Here is an 18517-nt window from a genome sequence, read left to right on the forward strand (position 1 = left end):
AATTAATTCACCTCAAAAAGGCCTTCTCGCCTACTTGCGATTGACTGAGTTCATGACTTTACAAGATCCGAGATCATGTGGAAACTATGCTGGCTGTCAGATCCCCTAACCCAACCCTTGTTTGTGTGAACAATCTAAAGCTATAAGCACATCATAAGCAAAGGTTTTTCTCCTTTTCTATAATCAATAAACTGATAAAGTTCCATGCTGGCAGTTAGACCCCCAAACGCAACCCTTTGATCGTGCCAACAATCTAAAGCCATAAAGCACGTTATAGGCAGAATCCCCTAAAACCCAGTTCTCATCCGAGGCTGAATCCCCACTTCTATTAGTATACAGCCATTTTTGTTTTTGTTTGCATGATATTTACTGAAATTATTGCTCTCATTTGGATGCATTAAAGATAAAATGTCATTGGTATATATGCAGAGTCAAAAGTCTCGTCGTGAAGAACTCCGTATCCACATTGCGAATATATATCGCACAGTTGCAGAAAAAATTTGGCCTGGATTGCTAGGTCGCAAACCGGTTTTTCGCCTTCATTATTTGAAGTTCATTGAAGAAACAACTAGGCAGATATTGACAGCATCTGCAGAAAGTTTCCAAGAGATGCAACCTCTCCGTTTTGCACTTGCTTCTGTTCTAAGGTCTCTGGCTCCTGAATTTGTTGATTCCAAGTCAGAGAAATTCGATGTTCGAACTAGAAAGAGACTTTTTGATCTCCTTCTCTCCTGGAGTGATGATACAGGTGGAACATGGAATCAGGATGGTGTTAGTGATTACCGACGTGAGGTTGAACGCTACAAGTCCAGTCAACATGCTCGATCGAAGGATTCTATTGATAAACTTTCATTTGATAAAGAATTGGGTGAACAGGTTGAGGCAATACAATGGGCTTCTATGAATGCAATGGCTTCACTATTATATGGACCTTGCTTTGACGACAATGTGAGAAAGATGAGTGGCCGGGTAATTGCTTGGATCAACAGCCTATTTATTGAGCCTGCTCCAAGGGCACCATTTGGTTATTCGCCAGCTGATCCAAGAACTCCATCTTATTCAAAATATACTGGTGAAGGTGGGCGAGGAGTAACTGGCCGTGATAGGCATAGAGGTGGTCATCTTCGTGTTTCTCTTGCAAAAATGGCTCTGAAGAATCTTCTTCTCACAAATTTGGACTTGTTTCCTGCTTGCATCGATCAGGTAAGCGTTGATGTTCTCTAAGAAGGCAATATGTTTTATGACTGGTTCTTAGTAAAACTAATTGAAAATTTATGACCATGTCAGATAGCAAAGCATATCATACTTCCTTCTGCATTTTTATCTCTTTGTCAAGGTGATCATTTTCTCTCATATTTACATCGTGGCAATTGTGCCTATCCAAGCACACTTAGCGATCACAGTATCATTTTGAACTGGTAAACACTTCTGAAGTGGCTAATTTTGGACAACACTTTCTTTGCACGTGTTTGTTGCCTTCTTTTACTTTTCAATTCTCTTATTTTGATTATTGTTGACTTCTGTTATTGGAATGCTAATAAGTTTATATTCTAATGCAGTGCTACCACTCAGACGCCGCAATAGCTGATGGCTACTTCAGTGTTCTGGCTGAAGTCTACATGCGTGAAGAGATACCAAAATGTGAGATTCAGAGACTATTGAGCCTTATCCTTTATAAGGTGGTTGATCCATCTAGACAAATTCGCGATGATGCTCTTCAAATGCTTGAGACACTCTCTGTCCGTGAATGGGCTGAGGATGGTACTGAGTGCTCAAATAGCTATCGAGCTGCTGTTGTTGGCAACCTTCCTGATTCTTATCAACAGTTCCAATACAAGCTCTCTTGCAAACTTGCTAAAGATCACCCAGAGTTGAGCAAGCTTCTTTGTGAAGAAATAATGCAGAGGCAGCTTGATGCAGTGGACATAATTGCACAACATCAAGTTCTAACCTGCATGGCCCCGTGGATAGAGAATCTCAATTTCTGGAAACTAAAGGATTCAGGTTGGAGTGAAAGATTATTAAAAAGCCTTTATTATGTAACATGGCGTCACGGTGATCAGTTTCCGGATGAAATTGAAAAGCTATGGAGCACAATTGCTAGTAAGCCCAGGAACATAAGTCCAGTCCTTGATTTCTTGATTACAAAGGGGATTGAAGATTGTGATTCTAATGCATCAGCAGAAATAACTGGAGCATTTGCCACGTACTTCTCTGTTGCTAAGAGGGTTAGTTTATATTTAGCTAGAATTTGCCCACAACGTACAATTGATCACTTAGTTTACCAGTTGGCTCAGCGGATGCTTGATAGTGTAGAACCATTAAGACCTGCTGCAAATAAGGGTGATGGTGGTGGAAACTTTGTTTTGGAATTCTCTCAGGTTCCTGCAGTGGCACAAATCAACCCTGTTGTGGACACCCAGCCTCACATGTCACCTTTACTAGTTCGTGGTTCTCTTGATGGACCACTCAGGAACACTAGCGGAAGCTTGAGCTGGAGAACAGCTGCTGTTGGAGGACGAAGTGCCTCGGGTCCATTGACTCCTATGCCTCCAGAAATGAACATTGTTCCAGTAACTACTGGTCGGTCTGGGCAACTTCTGCCATCATTGGTAAACATGTCAGGGCCACTAATGGGGGTGCGAAGTTCAACTGGAAGCTTGCGAAGTCGTCATGTATCTCGAGATAGTGGAGATTACCTCATTGACACTCCCAATTCTGGGGAAGATGGATTGCATACCGGGGTTGGGACTCATGGTATCAATGCTAAAGAACTTCAGTCAGCATTGCAAGGCCATCAGCAACACTCATTGACACAGGCAGACATTGCCTTGATTCTACTTGCTGAAATTGCTTATGAGAATGATGAGGATTTTCGTGAGCATTTGCCATTGCTCTTTCATGTAACATTTGTCTCAATGGACAGCTCAGAGGATATAGTGTTGGAGCACTGCCAGCACCTGCTAGTTAATCTGCTGTATTCCCTTGCTGGTAGGCATTTAGAACTGTACGATGTTGAAAATAGTGATGGAGAGAACAAGCAGCAGGTTGTGAGCCTGATTAAATATGTCCAGTCAAAGAGAGGTAGCATGATGTGGGAAAATGAGGATTCAACGGTTACCAGGACAGAGCTTCCAAGTGCAGCTCTCTTGTCTGCTCTTGTGCAGAGCATGGTGGATGCGATCTTCTTCCAAGGAGATCTTCGAGAAACTTGGGGAGCAGAGGCACTTAAATGGGCTATGGAGTGCACATCGAGACATCTTGCCTGCCGCTCACACCAGATTTACCGTGCATTGCGACCCCGAGTAACAAATGATGCATGTGTTTCTCTGCTTCGCTGCCTGCATAGGTGCTTGGGTAATCCTGTACCCTCGGTGTTGGGTTCTGTAATGGAAATATTGTTGACTTTGCAGGTGATGGTGGAAAATATGGAGCCACAAAAGGTGATACTCTACCCCCAGCTTTTCTGGGGCTGTGTGGCCATGATGCACACGGACTTTGTTCATGTTTACTGCCAGGTGCTTGAACTTTTCTCACGGGTAATTGAGCGTTTATCATTTCGCGACACGACAACAGAAAATGTGCTTCTTTCAAGCATGCCTAGGGATGAGCTTGATACACACACATCCGATAGTTCTGAATTTCAGCGTACAGAATCAAGGAATGTCTGTGAACCATCACCATCGAATGGAAAGGTGCCAGCATTTGAAGGAGTGCAGCCTCTAGTGCTTAAAGGACTCATGTCTACTGTTAGTCACGGTGTTTCAATCGAGGTTCTTTCACGAATAACGGTGCCTTCTTGTGATTCGATCTTTGGCGATTCAGAAACACGCCTCCTGATGCACATTACAGGCTTACTTCCCTGGCTTTGCTTCCAGCTCAGCCAGGATGCCGTAGTGGGACCTGCCTCACCACTGCAGCAGCAGGATCAAAAGGCTTGTTCCGTTGCAGCCAACATTGCAATCTGGTGTCGAGCAAAATCACTGGATGAGCTCGCTACTGTATTTATGGCTTATGCCTCTGGAGAGTTCAAGGGCATAGAGAATCTTCTCGCTTCTGTCTCACCATTATTATGCAATGAATGGTTCCCCAAGCACTCAGCTCTGGCTTTCGGGCACCTTCTACGGCTTTTGGAGAAAGGACCAGTTGACTATCAGCGTGTCATACTTCTTATGCTGAAGGCTTTGCTTCAGCATACTCCTATGGACGCAGCTCAAAGCCCACATATGTACGCCATTGTGTCCCAGCTGGTAGAGAGTACCCTGTGCTGGGAGGCACTTAGTGTACTGGAAGCACTCTTACAGAGCTGTAGCTCTTTGCCAGGTTCTCATCCTCCTGATGCGGGATCTTTTGAGAATGGTTTTGGTGGGACAGACGAGAAGATTTTTCCTCAGACCTCATTTAAAGCTCGCAGCGGGCCCTTGCAGTTTGCTGGAGGAATAGGATATGGTGGGGGTTCCACTCTGGCTGGGCAGGCTAATGTAAATGAATCTGGTATTTCACCTAGGGAGTTAGCATTGCAGAATACCTGTTTGATGCTAGGACGAGTACTGGATAGTTGTGCACTTGGAAGACGAAGGGATTACAGAAGGCTGGTTCCTTTTGTGGCGACGGCCGGAAACCCTTGAGACCCAAGGTATTTTTCAATCTCACGCATTGTACTGGAAGGTTATGGTAGCAGATCAGTGTAAATAGATATTTGCATAGATTTAGCGGTTGTTCCTATATGTAAGACTCTGAACTTCTCGTAGGATTGCACCAAGCTTTCCCCCTTCCATTCTTGTAAAAACGCTTAGCTCTGTAGTTAGCTCCTCTGTTGTTATAGCATATCAAGTTACTGTCACACATTCTGCTCTGAATAAAAGCATTCAATTCACCCTCAACTTGCTCAGTACAGCTGAGATTTCCAGGTCGTGAGTTGACATAAGAGATCTTTCGTTATGAGATGGATTCTTCTTCAACAGGGCATAGATGTTGCTATATAGAGCAACCAGAATTGAAAAGACACAAGGACAATCATGAAAATACTTGATCTTCCCCCTCCGTAGCCATGCCATAACGATCCCTGACATCAAGAGAGAAGTGATGAGCCCAATGCTGGAAAGAGGAGGCCGTCTTAAGTGTAACCGCAGTGGATAGAAAACGATGGGAAAGACTAGCATCAAGTGGGCAGCTTGACTCAACATTAAGCAAGGATACATATGGAATTCATAGGTCCGTATTGAAGTTGGCAAGTACATTTGTCATCAAGTGTTGTCGATACGTAAGCACTTAAAGATTCATATAAGGCATAACGACATATTTTTATCTCTTATCGAAACTTATGACGATTTTTATCATGTCGAGTCTATTTTCCTCCTTTCGAATGCATAAAATAAGTCAACACATTCACACAACTACCGTGCACAATAATTGTGGAAAAAAGATTTTCATATAAATAATTCGATTCCAAAAATGTATTTTCAATGTCAAATATGTAATACTAAATATTCAAGACTCCTATTATATGGTTCATCGTCCTTCTAGTACAAAGTAATCTAACATAACATGTTATGAAGAAAAAACAAAAGAAATATTGAAGAATCGACATCATCCAATTAAATTTTGAATTGATTCTTCGAGTCTTGGCATCAATTTTTGTGTTTCTTGCCTCCTATGCTCTAAAACCTATATAAATGTGTTATAATACGTGGTAAACTACTTCTAGATGACCCTAAATCTTAAAAAGAGCCCTAAGATTTGTCTCCATAAAAATTGGAGTTACATAAGGAAATCGAAAATTTTTGATCAGAAATGTACTATACTATAACATAGTACAAATGCATGTTATAGCATAATTTAATGAAATTTAGCTCTGAAATTATCTGAATAACACCATTCGATCGCATGGTATATTACACTAAATTCAGCCTTGGAATTATTTGAATAACACCATGTGACCGCATGGTATATTACACTATGTGACCACATAATGAAAATGAAAATTCAAAAGTTTCGTTTTAGTCCCCCAACTCCATTTTCTCTCTTTTTTTTTGCTTTTTCATTTTTTTTTCTCGCTTCTTCTTCCAACACTTGTTTTTGACTCTTTTATATCTTCGTTTCTTCATTGTACTTTGATTCCTGAACTTTATTTTCTTCCATTTTAGTCTTTTTTCACTTGTTTTTACTAAATTTTACCATATTCATCAATGTCGTCCTATGAAACATAATTTATATAAAACGAAGTCATATTCCACCATATTTGCCAAGGCCTAAGTAAGTGTGTAAAACGTAGGTCGTCAACTTGACATTCTGGCATAGAGCAAGCGACAACTCTCATATATGGTCTTACTAAAGTCATATTGTATTATTGAATCTATAATGTAAATTTAGAGAACAATAAATCATGAAAAATGACAATAACCTCTTAAATCCTTTCTAACTCTAGGGTAGGGATGAAGACAACCTTTGGTGTGTCTGTCAGTGGTTGTTTTGGGTTCCGTAGAAAAAATCTGACAAAAATAGCCTTCAGTTGGTGGTAATTTTATTAAGGATTTTGCTACAACAATTGGGGGGCTGACACCCCCCTGATTGAACCCCACCAATAGGTGGGGGGTCCCATTTTTTCGCGTGGAACCCCCTCATGAGTAGGGTTTGGTTGAGATTGTCAACCCCTTGTTGCTATAGCAAAATCTTTTATAAGCTGATGAAAAAGAAAATTAATTTTCATTTTTATTTTTTAAAAGGAGCAGATGTGTGAGAGATTAAATTATTTATAAATACGTGGAAATCATGCCACAACTGTAATAGCGCTGGGCTGTGATGAACAAAATATTTGGTGGGCTCTGAATCTGTTTAACCATAAACTTGACTGGTAAGAGAGATTAATTAATAACTTAAACATGGAAATCAAGCTCTTGTTTAAACCCATTTTAATGTGATTGTGGGAGAAAAATTACTTTGGAATACTGACTTTTTCAAGAATATGTGGTTAAAAATAATAAAAAAATTTGAATTTATATGTAATATTATTTTATGAAAGAATGTATTGTAGAAAATAATTTTTTAAAAAATATATATATTTTGAAAATAAGATCCCAAGCAGCAGCTAAGCTAAGTTGCAAATTTTATACTATTAAGCCTGAAAGTTGACCTCAAGGCTTATAAAACTCTATGATGAGGAATGGGGTCACACAAATAAATAATTTTATGCAGATTTAACAGCAGAAATGGACCTAAGACCTGATAACAAGGAATCGAAAAAGACCTTTATATAATGAGGTACGAAACCAAACAATGATTTATCGATTTTTTGAGCAGTCGCGCTTGATGAAATCCAATCCACGAAATATTTTGATTTATGGACTTTGGAATTCTGATTGCATTTACACGAAAATAGTTCTGTTGGTCCTCGTTTTTGCTTGTATTAGGAGGAGACAATACCCACTTATGAAAGAAATTAAAATTCAAAAAGTCATCTTACTCAAAACCACAATTACGACATTTACAATTAAGTATAATGCTGAAGATGTCTAATACTGAAAAAGGCAGGAAATAAATTAATAACAATTTGTAAAGGTTGATGCGAAAAGTGCATTTAAAAAAAAAATGTTTTTAGAGTAAATAAAAAATGATACAATTATCTTATTCTTAATTTAAAAATGAATAATGTTTATTTTTCGTGGAAATTACAGAAAATGAGTGTTTTCAAGATTTCAATTCATAATTAAGAGTTATCGATTTTTTATTTCAAAAAGTAGATATAATAATAATAATAATAATAATAATAATAATAATAATAATAATAATAATAATAATAATATAAAATTACATCACCCCGCACCACCCTATCCCACACTACCCAACCCGTCTCTATAACCCAAATTCAATTACCCCTAAACCTTAAAACCATTTCTTTCTCCTCTCCCTCTCTCCACCAAATACTCATGGCGTCGCCATCCCTTCCGACGACGACCGTTCCCCTCCCCCTTACACCATCGCTTCTTGTACCGCCACAGCTCAGCCTCGCACCACCGTTACATTGCACTGAACCACCTAGCACCAATTCCCACCACTTAGCCTCGCACTAGCATCGTAGTGTTGTGCCGCCATTGCTCAGCCTTGCATCATTGTTGCGTTGTGCCTTTCCACATTGTACTAGCCTAGGGATGCCAACGAGTCGAGCCAAGCCGGCTCACAAATCAAAACTCAAGACTCGAGCTCGGCTCGAATAAAATCAAGCGGGCTTTCTCGAGCTTGAGCTGAGCAAAAGCTTGGCGAAAAAAAAAGGCTCAGCCTGAGCTTTCGGCTTGGGTTTAGCTAGTCGAGCCTGAGCAAGGTTGACTCGATTTTTTTTTTATATGGCACTCGGTTGCCTTAAGAAATGCAGTCGCCTGCTGCCTTAAAATAACGCAGCTGCCTTATTTCTATTTTTTTTAATTAAGGCTCGAGCTCGAGCCGGCAAGCCACACGGGCCTGCTTGGGCTCGGTCCGAAACCTCAAAATGGGGCTCAATTCTACCAAGGGCTTGACTTGGGCTTTTTCCCGGCCGAGTCACGGGATGCCCGAGCCGGTGAGCATAATTGACATCACAACACTAACCCCCATATTGGCCCGCATGTTAGATGTTTCGATTAGCTGTGCAAATCGATGTTTTTTATCTTGGTTTTGAGTCGACAGGTGCGGGACTTTGTGGATGAAAAGGCAGGACAAAAAAAGTTATGTAATTCGTTGACTGGCCTATTGATTTAAGGTATGAGGGTGTGGTGTTGGATGCCTATTGGCGAAAGGAGGAAGATTTAGCCGATGTGGGTTGTGGTGTATGATAATGGTGGTGGTTGCAATGACGACGATGAATACAGATTCAAATCCCGTTGCAATTGCAGTGTATGATAATGGTGCGTTGTGGTGATTGTGTAATGATTTTGGGTGCGGTGGAACTGTTAGCCTGTGTTGGTTGTGATTATGGTGGTGGTGTTGCTGGCGATAGTCCTTGTGTCACATTGGTTGCAAAGTAATGATAATTTTTGGTAGTGGGTATTGGTTTGCTTGAGATGGTGGTGTTGTTGCAGGGAGTTGGTGGTGGTTTTGGTGAAGATGGTGTTGGCAGCGATGTGGTTGGAGGCAATGACCAGTAAATAACATGTGACCAATGAATAGATAAATTGTGACCAGTATATAATGTGACCTAAAAATTTGTTAATTTGTGATTGTGTAATACGTTGTGACTTATAAAATCTGTGATTTATGATAAATAAATAAATTGTGATCTATGAAATTTTTTGATTTGTGATCGATAAACAAATTATAACTTATAAATTTTTTTATTTGTGATTGTATTATTTTGTGATCTATAAAATTTTTGATTTTGATCGAGAAATAATTAGTGATCAATTATTGAATTGTGACCAAATTGTATAGAATTTTGACTTTAATATGTTTAATTACTAAAATACACGCCTAATTAATTATTTTATAATTAAATTTTAATAATATCTGATTTTTGAAATTTTAAACATTCTTTCTTAGTTTTGAAATGGGTCATAGTTAATCCACTAGGTCTAAAATGGATCGCGTGAGCTAGAAATGGAAAATTTCGTATTTGCTTTATTCCAAAAAAAATATTTCATAATTTACTAAAAATATTGGATGATGTATGAAATATGTTTACTTATACTTTCTTCTAAAATTAGACCATATACCGCATTCTGTAATTGACACTTTTTTTTATTTCAACCTATTTCATGTTCTCCATTAATGCCATTTCCTAAATTGAATAAGTAATTCAAAAAATGATGATGACCAAATAGGCAAAAACAATAATTGCCAGTCTGTTGAATAATCACCATGTGATTCCATACTATCATCATATGTTTCAACATCATTGTGTTAGATAATCAAATGACAAACATTTTTTTAAATGAATTTTGGATTGCATATACAGACGCATACACTATTATGAAATAAATTAATTTTTTAGAGAATATCAAGGCACAATTATATTGAAACAAGAACACGAATTTCCATACACAATTTCATTGTGTCTTCATCACGATTTTCACATTATCAAAATACATTCTGAAACATAACCACTCATTGTATGTATATACTCTTATTAAATTTTAGATATAAAATATATACAAATTGCACAATCATGCAACAAAGTCCCAATCAACAAAAAATGAATCAAATTGTGGATATGTATGATATGATGTGTATTATTTTTTGACAGTAGATCTATAGAAGAACAAATTGTTGATTAGGTTTAGGAAATTTCTTGATGGGTGACTCAAGGGAGAGACGATATGTGGAGATTTTAGTTTGGAATACGAAAGGATACGATTTTAGGAATTTTGTTATTAATTTGACATGTTAAGGGCATGTTTGTTGCAACATAATTTGAAGATGCATTTGTTGAAGTAAAATTAGCTAAGTAATGAATGGTATGTATGATTTGATTAGTTTTTCACATTTCTATTTTACTAGATAAAAACAGTATTTATGGTTAAAAAAAAAAGTTGCATAGTATATTTTAAATATTTTTTGAAAAATAGGTGTGTGACATAATTTCCTCAACTCAAAACTCTGGACTGGGAAATTGGGCTTTCAGCCTTAATGGTTGCCACAACTTAAGCCTAGCCCAGTTAATACAAATCCATCGGAAAATCATTGTGCATGGCACACAGTAGAAGATCGCCGAGTCAGCGAGTCACTCACCAGGTTCGTTATTGTCTGAACTTATAAGCTGGGAAGTAAATTTATTCATGCGAAAAAAATTATAATTATGAATCTAATCGAACATACAAAAAAACAGAAATTAATTCACACACTCTTGAACCTGCGAAATTTTAACGGGTATGATTTTATTCCAACATTTTCTATTTATTATTATTCGATCATTTTAATTCGCATATTCTTTTCTTCAAATCTGGAAAATTGGCCTCTTTATGTTTATGGTTCTGATGTGCACACACACACACTCACCCACGTACGTTTTATGGTATATGGAAATTCGTTCTTCTGTTATCGTCATTTGATGATTTGATCTATTTTAAACTGATGTGATAATGTATATCGATGTGAATGGATTCTGATGCTATAATAAGGTATATGTTTTTGACATTTGAGATTTTGAACTTTTGATGTTATGAGAATTGAGATGCATAGGGTTTGACAGTCGTGCATGAGTGTGGAAAACTTTGTTGGCGGTGATGCTACAGAAGAAGATGAAGGAATTATAGGCGGAAAAAAAAAATGATATAGCTAATTGAAAACTATGGCTGGCTGTACAGATTTTATTCAATTAATTCATATTTATAGATAGATTTGAATAAATTGATTTTGCGATAATCATTTTTAATATGATTTCTTTCTCTCTTGATGTGGCTCTAACACAAACATGTATAATAACAGGTCATCTTCTCCCGGTGTGAGAAGCAGGATTTATTGAAACTGGTTTTCAGTTTTGATGAAGAGAAGAATGGTCGATTAAGATAATTTTTTAGTTTCTGAAGGTTTTTGGTTGGTGAGGATGGCATAGAATTTCAATATTTTCTCGTGCAAGACTTGAAATGGACGCTGATACCATTACAGATGGATCAGCTTCTAGCGAACATTTTAGTGCTGGTGAAATGGAGGCAAGTGGAGACATTACACGAGAAGTAGGAAGTGCAGCCAGAATTTTAACAAGGGTTGATCTAGATTTAGCGCGTTCTGCTGAGAAGTTGGTTAACTTGGACATACTTGTTTTACATGTGGCAACAAGAGAATATGATTTTGAGACTTTCGTTATAGTGGAAGAATTTGCGTCGGATGGTTGTGTTGAGAAAGCATTAGAATTTGACCTTTTATCTGGGTTTTTGGACTCTGAGATCAGAGAACTGGACAGTTTTCTGTTCACCCTTCGGAAGGAGATTCTTAGTTTCTATGGGATTATGTCTTCATTTGAGCAGCTTGGTGTAGCTTTCAAGGAAATGGAAGAAAATATGAAAGATTGTGAAGAATCCTTGAAGCAATCATTTGAGCAGATATCTGAAATAAAGGTGCAATCTGCCAACTTCCAGAGGATCTTATTGACCACTGCTGGAGACGAAAAATGTAAATATATTTGAAACATTTCTGAATTCTTTTAAATTATTTATTATTTCGGTTATCCCTGCATCCATGAGAACATTAAATCTGAAGTTCCCATATACAGCTTATTACAAAATTATAATTCTTAGTTAATTATTTGCCTTGTGTAATAATAACTAAGCATCTTGGCAGGGAAAGATGGCGAGGAGGTTGCAAGTTTAGAAAATGGCCATCTTTTAAATCTGAAAACAAGTATTAAAATGCAGACTGCAGAACATCAGAGGTATATTTTGAGGATGCTGGAGAGGTCTTTGGCTAGAGAATTAGAACTTGAGAAGAAGTTAACCGTGTCAAGAGGAGCTGAAGAAGAATTAAAACTCAGGCTGCAACAAGAAGTTCACTGCATTGTGAAAGAATCTGAAGTTGCCTGTGAAAGATTGTTTGAAGCAGATTATACCGCAGAAATTCTTTTGGGAATTTCAAAAGAACTATTGAGACGAATCCAGATAATACAATTTAATTTGGATGGTTCCATTCAGAGAGAAGGAGAGTTGAGATCTAAATTGCAGAACTCTGAGAGCACCATTAAGGAAATGAGAATTTTGATTGAAAATTTGCAATCTAAGGTTTTAAAAGCTGAAAGTCAGACTGAGAGAGCCAAAGAGAAGTGCACTCTATTGCCAGAATACAATTCCAAACTTAGAAGAAATAAATTATCAAAGGTGTAGAACGGAGTGCTTGGAAGCATCTTTTCGTCAGGCTGAGGAGCAAACACGGAAAGTGCAAGGTACAAGCATTCGGACCAAATTAATAGCTTGGTTACTACTTGACTTTACTCCTAAAAATCTTTTGGAGCCAAGTAACATATTTCTTTCTTTCTTTTTCCTCCCTTTTATTCTTAAGGTTCGAGTAATCTTAGGGAGTTTCAAATTTTCTATCCTGGATAAAAAAATCTTGTAACTGAAGGCTATTTAGTAATTTTAAGTTCATTCGCATTGAAGTCAATTTTGTATCCTATGTTGTCTGTCAAGATTTTAAGAAATGTCATGTATTAATAAAATATTTAGCAAAGCCTCGTGTTATTCTTTTGTAGAATAAGTTCTGGTTTTTCAGCTATATTTTAATTCCTAGGATTTGATTTGCATATACTATTTGTTTTCTCCAGCCCTAATTTCTCCTCCCTCACCCAACCAAAAGAAGCCATCTATGCGTGGATTTGATTTCTGGTAAAGTATTTTGACATTTTTTCATTGTCATATGAATAGTAAGGCATACTAAAAGATAGTAAATTTGATTGCTTCACCATAAGTCAGCTATTACAAGCTAAGAATTCTGTGCAATGCATATGCAGATATCATCATTAAAAATGGAGAAAAAGATTGCAGTAAAGCATTTGCAGCAAATGTACAAGGATACCTACTATGTTTCCAAATGATGCCAAAGGAACTGTCAAATAATTTATGTTCTCTGAGAATGATTCCGAGAAAGAAAATTCCACTAATAGAACTACTGAGAAAAAAAGGTATGCCTTCAGCTACCAGTTACAAGGTAGGTGGTTTAGTTTATATCCGTGGTTATTGGTATTCAGTTTTCATGTTTAAATATGTAGGAAGTAATTCAGAGTTTAGATAGAGTTGAAGGAATTCTTTTTGTTTGCTAGGCATGGCTTGGGTGCACCTTTCTTTGGAGCCCTGATTGAGGCCCAATAGGTCATTATGAATCATCAAATACAATAAATATGGATTGATGGATATATAGATTGTTTTGAGGCATATCAGATGTATTGGCTGAATTTTTATTTGCATGGCTGCTCTTGAAAGTATAGAATATGAAAATGACAATATACTGCTTATCAAATCCAATCCCATGGCTGAATAAACTGGAATAGAAGGGGATAACATAATTTTTCTGTTGTGAAAGGTAGTGTATTATATCCTATAAAGAAGTCCTAATATTTATCTTTTTTTATCTATTTGTTTTTGAAATAGAAAATCAAAGAATTGATTTCTAGTTAATACGGAGATTGAGGCAGAAGTGATAACAAGTTAGGTTTCTCAGACATATTCACTACTAGTACTCATTCATAGGATCTTCTTTTATTATCCTTACTCTCTCTAGATACACATTCTCATTAATTTCAGATTATGTACTTTTAACTGTCATTTTAGAATTTCATTGGAATTGTCAATCGTGGTTAGACATCCTGCCTGCCTGAATAGATACAGTACTCTCTGTTTTTAAGGGAGCAATGTACCCAGAAATACCCTTGAGACCAAGGTGGGATATATCTAAGCTTGAGACTAAAAGAATATAGATGCAAAGCAGCTTAATTCCAAGTACATCTTAGGAGTTCTTATATTAGTGATTTCAGCTTTTGAAACCTTTCTTTTAACAGTAGAGGAGGTAATTTGGATGGTTTTGGTGATCTTGTCCTTAGGCAAAGAGAATTTGAAGATGTGGTCTCTCTCTCTCTCTCTCTCTCTCTCTCTCTCAGAGTATCACGTGCTTGTCTATGTGACTACGTTGTAATGGAAAGGCTGTAATTTCTTGTGACCCCTTTGTTGTAATGATAGGTAATAGGTTCTTACAATAAGTTTAATATCAATGTCCCAAGTTTATTATGAAGAAAGTGTCTCTTGCCATGAGGCTTTTTGGTTTTTATGGGACCTCTTCACCCCAACCCCAGAAGAATAAAGACCCCAGGTATGGGAACAAGTCAACATTAGGGGAAGCAAAATCCTTAAAGATGGGTTTGGTACCATTGGAGTGGCAGAATAGTGTTTCCTACATGACCTAATTTTTGTTAAAATGAAAAATACCGACACAAACACAAGGTTCATAAATGCATGTTGAATCACGACTTGCAGTGAAAGAAAATGACAGAGAAGGGGAAGAAATCTTGATTGATAATTCAATAATAATGTTGTAAATATAATGAAAAACCTGTGTTCCACATCTAAGGGTATTTCTAACGAATAATTACTTAGAATAATAAGTAAAACTGATAAAACCTACTTTAAATTTAATCCTCAAGTCTTTAGATTGTGAAAATGGAAATATAGGTTCTTACCACTACCAAGTTTTTCAAGAAAATGCATCTGAAGAGCTATTTGCTCAAAGAAACAGTCCTCCATGAATCTCTTTCTGCTTTGTAATACCAATGAGTTTGCTTTCATGTTGCTCTTTTGCTTTTCAACACTTACTATAACATGCCATAAAAATAAAGATTAAACAGTATTAATAAGAAAATAAAAGAGATGCAAAGATTCACATGGAAATCCTGACACGGGGAAAAACCATGGGGGAGCACAAGGAGTATACAGTATAAACAGAGGCAAATAATAGTAACGAGTCATAAAGAAAATATGATACTCTTGGCATTCAATAAAACCTCAAATATAATCATTCAAATACTAGGTATAAACCATAGGGAGATTGGCACTCACCAAATCACTGGCTGAAATCACAAATCAGAAAACTTAATTTTGGAGTTCCCAATTCACAATCACTTCATTCAGATAGTTGTTCATGTTGTCTGGACGTGTCTGCAAAATATTAGCCCATTCAGAGATCAACATGTAATGAGGACTTCTTCAGATTCCCGAACTAAGTGTGGTAGCTTACTGTCTTTACCCTAGAATGGCTTTTTTTCTCTCCTCTTAGTTCGGAATCTGCAGCTGTAAATCTTGATAAAAGGCAACTTCTATGCCTGCTTCAAGATGCAAAACTTAAGTGGTTGGGCACAATATGAACAGCCACGATTCGAGTGTTATTCAGAAACTACCAAGCATCATTAACTTCCATTTGGATGATAACTTTAAATGAGCATAGGATGACTAATAATCTGAATTGACCAAGATAATCCAAGTCAAACTTCCTCCTAATAGGAGGGAGATCCAGTAGGATTTTAATACACTGGAAAAGGAATCTCAAACTTACTTTTTTTAGGATGTTAGAAAAGCAAGAGACTGCATATGCAAGATGACATAGCATAAGCTTGCTATCAGACACATAAACGGTCCATCTCATCTCACAAATTAACATATCCAATTTCTCACATATCTCTTTCATCTTGGATATGTTGATTTCATCTTGTATATCTTATCACTTTCCTCAGAACCTAGATATGTTGATTTCGTCTCGCATTTATCTCAATCCGGCTGCTGCCTAGTTCTTTTTTCGGCCTACCATACCTTATCACTTTCCTCAAATTTGAAACCTCAGTCCACATCTCTACATCAGCATAAATATTCAATAGAAGAACATAGGCTGAAGAGTCCTCAGGGTCCAATTGCAGAAGAGAACTTGCTGCTTTTTCTGCCACCTTGACATTCCCATGCATCTTGCAAATACTAAGCGGGTTTCTCCGAATCACATCATCAGCCTGGAAAGGCATTCTGATTTCTTCAATAAAGCGTCAGTGCATCAGTAACTTGACCTGATATACCTAGTATATCCACTATAGATGAGTAATGTTCCAACTGTGGATCTAATCCATTGTCAGTTTGCATTGAGTTGAAGTAGAACAACCCTCTTTCAACAAGACAAATATGTGCACAAGCGTGAAGAACCGCCACAAAAGTTGCATGATTTGGTCTTATGTTCTGAAGCTGCAGTTTCTTGAAAGTTAGTAAAGCTTCTTTGCCAAGACCATGATTAGTGTAGGCACAAACTATACCATCCCATGTAACAAAATCTCTATTTAGTGAGTTCTCAATCGTCAACCTAGAATTTTGCATGTTTCCACCCTTTGAATACATGTCAACTAGATCGCTGTTAATGTACACATATGATTGCAAGTCCTGCTTGATAATTTGATCATGGATCTGCTTCCCAAGCCCTACCATTGCTAGACTAGCATAAGTATCAAAATTGTGGCAAATGTGAAATTATCAGGTTTGACTCCCATTTCTAACGTCTTAGAAAAGAACTTTTGAGATCCCTCACTTTGTTCATGAGATGACAACCCGGACAGGATCGTCTTCCATGAAACTGTTGTCTGTTCCTCTATTCTGTAATGAAGTTTCTCTTCATCTTCCATCACTAAGCACTTACAGTACATATCCACTAGAACACTTCCAACAAATGAGTCCAACCCCATCCCGGACTTGAATAACTCTTCCATGGATCTCCCTACCAGAGTTCAGAGCTTGCCTACTTGTACGAGCTTTTAAATACTGCCACAAGTGAATTAATCTTGTTCCTTCTTACTTTTATTCTGCTCACAAGCAGCAATTATTGCATTCCAAGAGACAGCATCCCTTGTTTCCACTCTGTAGAATAAACACCAAGATTCAACCAGTTCTCACATTTTCCATATGCATCCAAAATGGCATCCATGTACTTGAATTCCCTCGAGATCTTCGTTAATCACTGCACAGGCACTAAATGCACCAGATAGGTTTGTTTCATCCAAATTAGGACCAAACTTCAACAAGTGCAGGAATAATTGCAAAGCTTCAAAGCGACAATAGAGCATATCAGCAATAAATGCACCATAAGATTGCAAATTATGGTTTGGCAACAAATTGAATACCTTCCTCGCATAATATAATTTGTTACATTTTGCATACATATGATATCCAACCTCAAAGAGACAAACTTGCACAAGACCTCGAGCCCATCTCCCTCTCTCTGCTTCTCTTTGAACAACTCTATCCAACCTCTTGCTTAATGTAAAGAATAAACATTGCATATTCTTATATATTTTTATCTTCATAACTCTGAAAACTTGTCAAATTCTTCGAGTTCACCTTAAATAAATATAAAAGTTTTAGAATCATGTATAAGGTTGTCCGATTGTAGAGGAGTAAAATGCATCTATTTTAGCAAATAGCAAATATGGCTTTCCTAACTACCTAATATAAGGCAACAAATAAAGGTATTCTGTGGTTCATTATGGAGAAGTTAGTGCAGCATTTAATTTCACTTTTTAAAGTTTTATCTTCCTATGGCAAAATTTTAACCTGCTTACTTTCATTTATTTAAGTCTCTTTACTTGGATGTCATTGATACTAGAAGTTTAGGCAAGAGTTTGCTAATGGCTAATACTACATTGTCAAACTTAGAAAAAATGCAATGCTCATTGACACTAAACTTGAAACTATTGCATAAATAACATTTGGTGTTAGACGTTGTATATAGTTCTAATACTAGATTTAAATTAATGCATTGAAAGAATGTGTTATATTGTATTATGATAGATAGTATTATCCCCATCTCAACTTTTAAAAAGGTTACATCATCATTATGCTTAGTCAGCATATATCGTTGCTACTAGATATCGTCGGTTTGGCAATAACTGACAACAATTACATGCAATATGTTGTCAAGAATGCCGTGTGCTGATGAACCAACAACAATTACATGCAACTCATCGTAAAAATACAATTGTTGATGAACTGACAATAATTCCATGCAGTATGTAGTCAAGAATGCCACTTTCTATGATTATAGACAACAATTA

General features: G+C 37.1%; 2 protein-coding genes and 1 pseudogene across 5 annotated transcripts in view; 2 read left to right on the forward strand and 1 right to left on the reverse strand.

Annotated features, from left to right (window-relative positions):
• Positions 1-5339, forward strand: part of LOC111400947 (protein furry homolog-like) — a 31505-nt gene extending 26166 nt beyond the window's left edge. For all 3 annotated transcript variants that reach the window (XM_023028427.1, XM_023028429.1, XM_023028428.1), the window contains 2 exons: positions 430-1203; positions 1560-5339. In XM_023028427.1, the coding sequence (XP_022884195.1) occupies positions 430-1203; positions 1560-4628 (3843 nt within the window). In that variant the 3' untranslated portion in view covers positions 4629-5339. The remainder of the gene's footprint in view (positions 1-429; positions 1204-1559) is intronic.
• A 6006-nt stretch (positions 5340-11345) lies between these two features.
• On the forward strand, positions 11346-13814 carry LOC111400948 (WPP domain-interacting tail-anchored protein 1-like). 2 transcript variants are annotated; one of them, XM_023028430.1, is made up of 4 exons: positions 11347-12075; positions 12244-12838; positions 13217-13277; positions 13403-13814. In XM_023028430.1, the coding sequence occupies exons 1-2, from the start codon at positions 11550-11552 to the stop codon at positions 12777-12779; spliced, it is 1062 nt and encodes a 353-aa protein (XP_022884198.1). In that variant the 5' UTR covers positions 11347-11549; the 3' UTR covers positions 12780-12838; positions 13217-13277; positions 13403-13814. The 2 variants fall into 2 exon arrangements, with proteins under 2 accessions (XP_022884199.1, XP_022884198.1); XM_023028431.1 differs by lacking the exon at positions 13217-13277 and having other exon boundaries at positions 11346-12075.
• A 2357-nt stretch (positions 13815-16171) lies between these two features.
• LOC111400176 lies at positions 16172-17746 on the reverse strand (annotated as a pseudogene).
• Positions 17747-18517: the final 771 nt, after the last annotated feature.

Source organism: Olea europaea, chromosome 10 (genome assembly GCF_002742605.1).
Source record: "Olea europaea var. sylvestris chromosome 10, O_europaea_v1, whole genome shotgun sequence".
Taxonomy (NCBI): Eukaryota; Viridiplantae; Streptophyta; class Magnoliopsida; order Lamiales; family Oleaceae; genus Olea; species Olea europaea.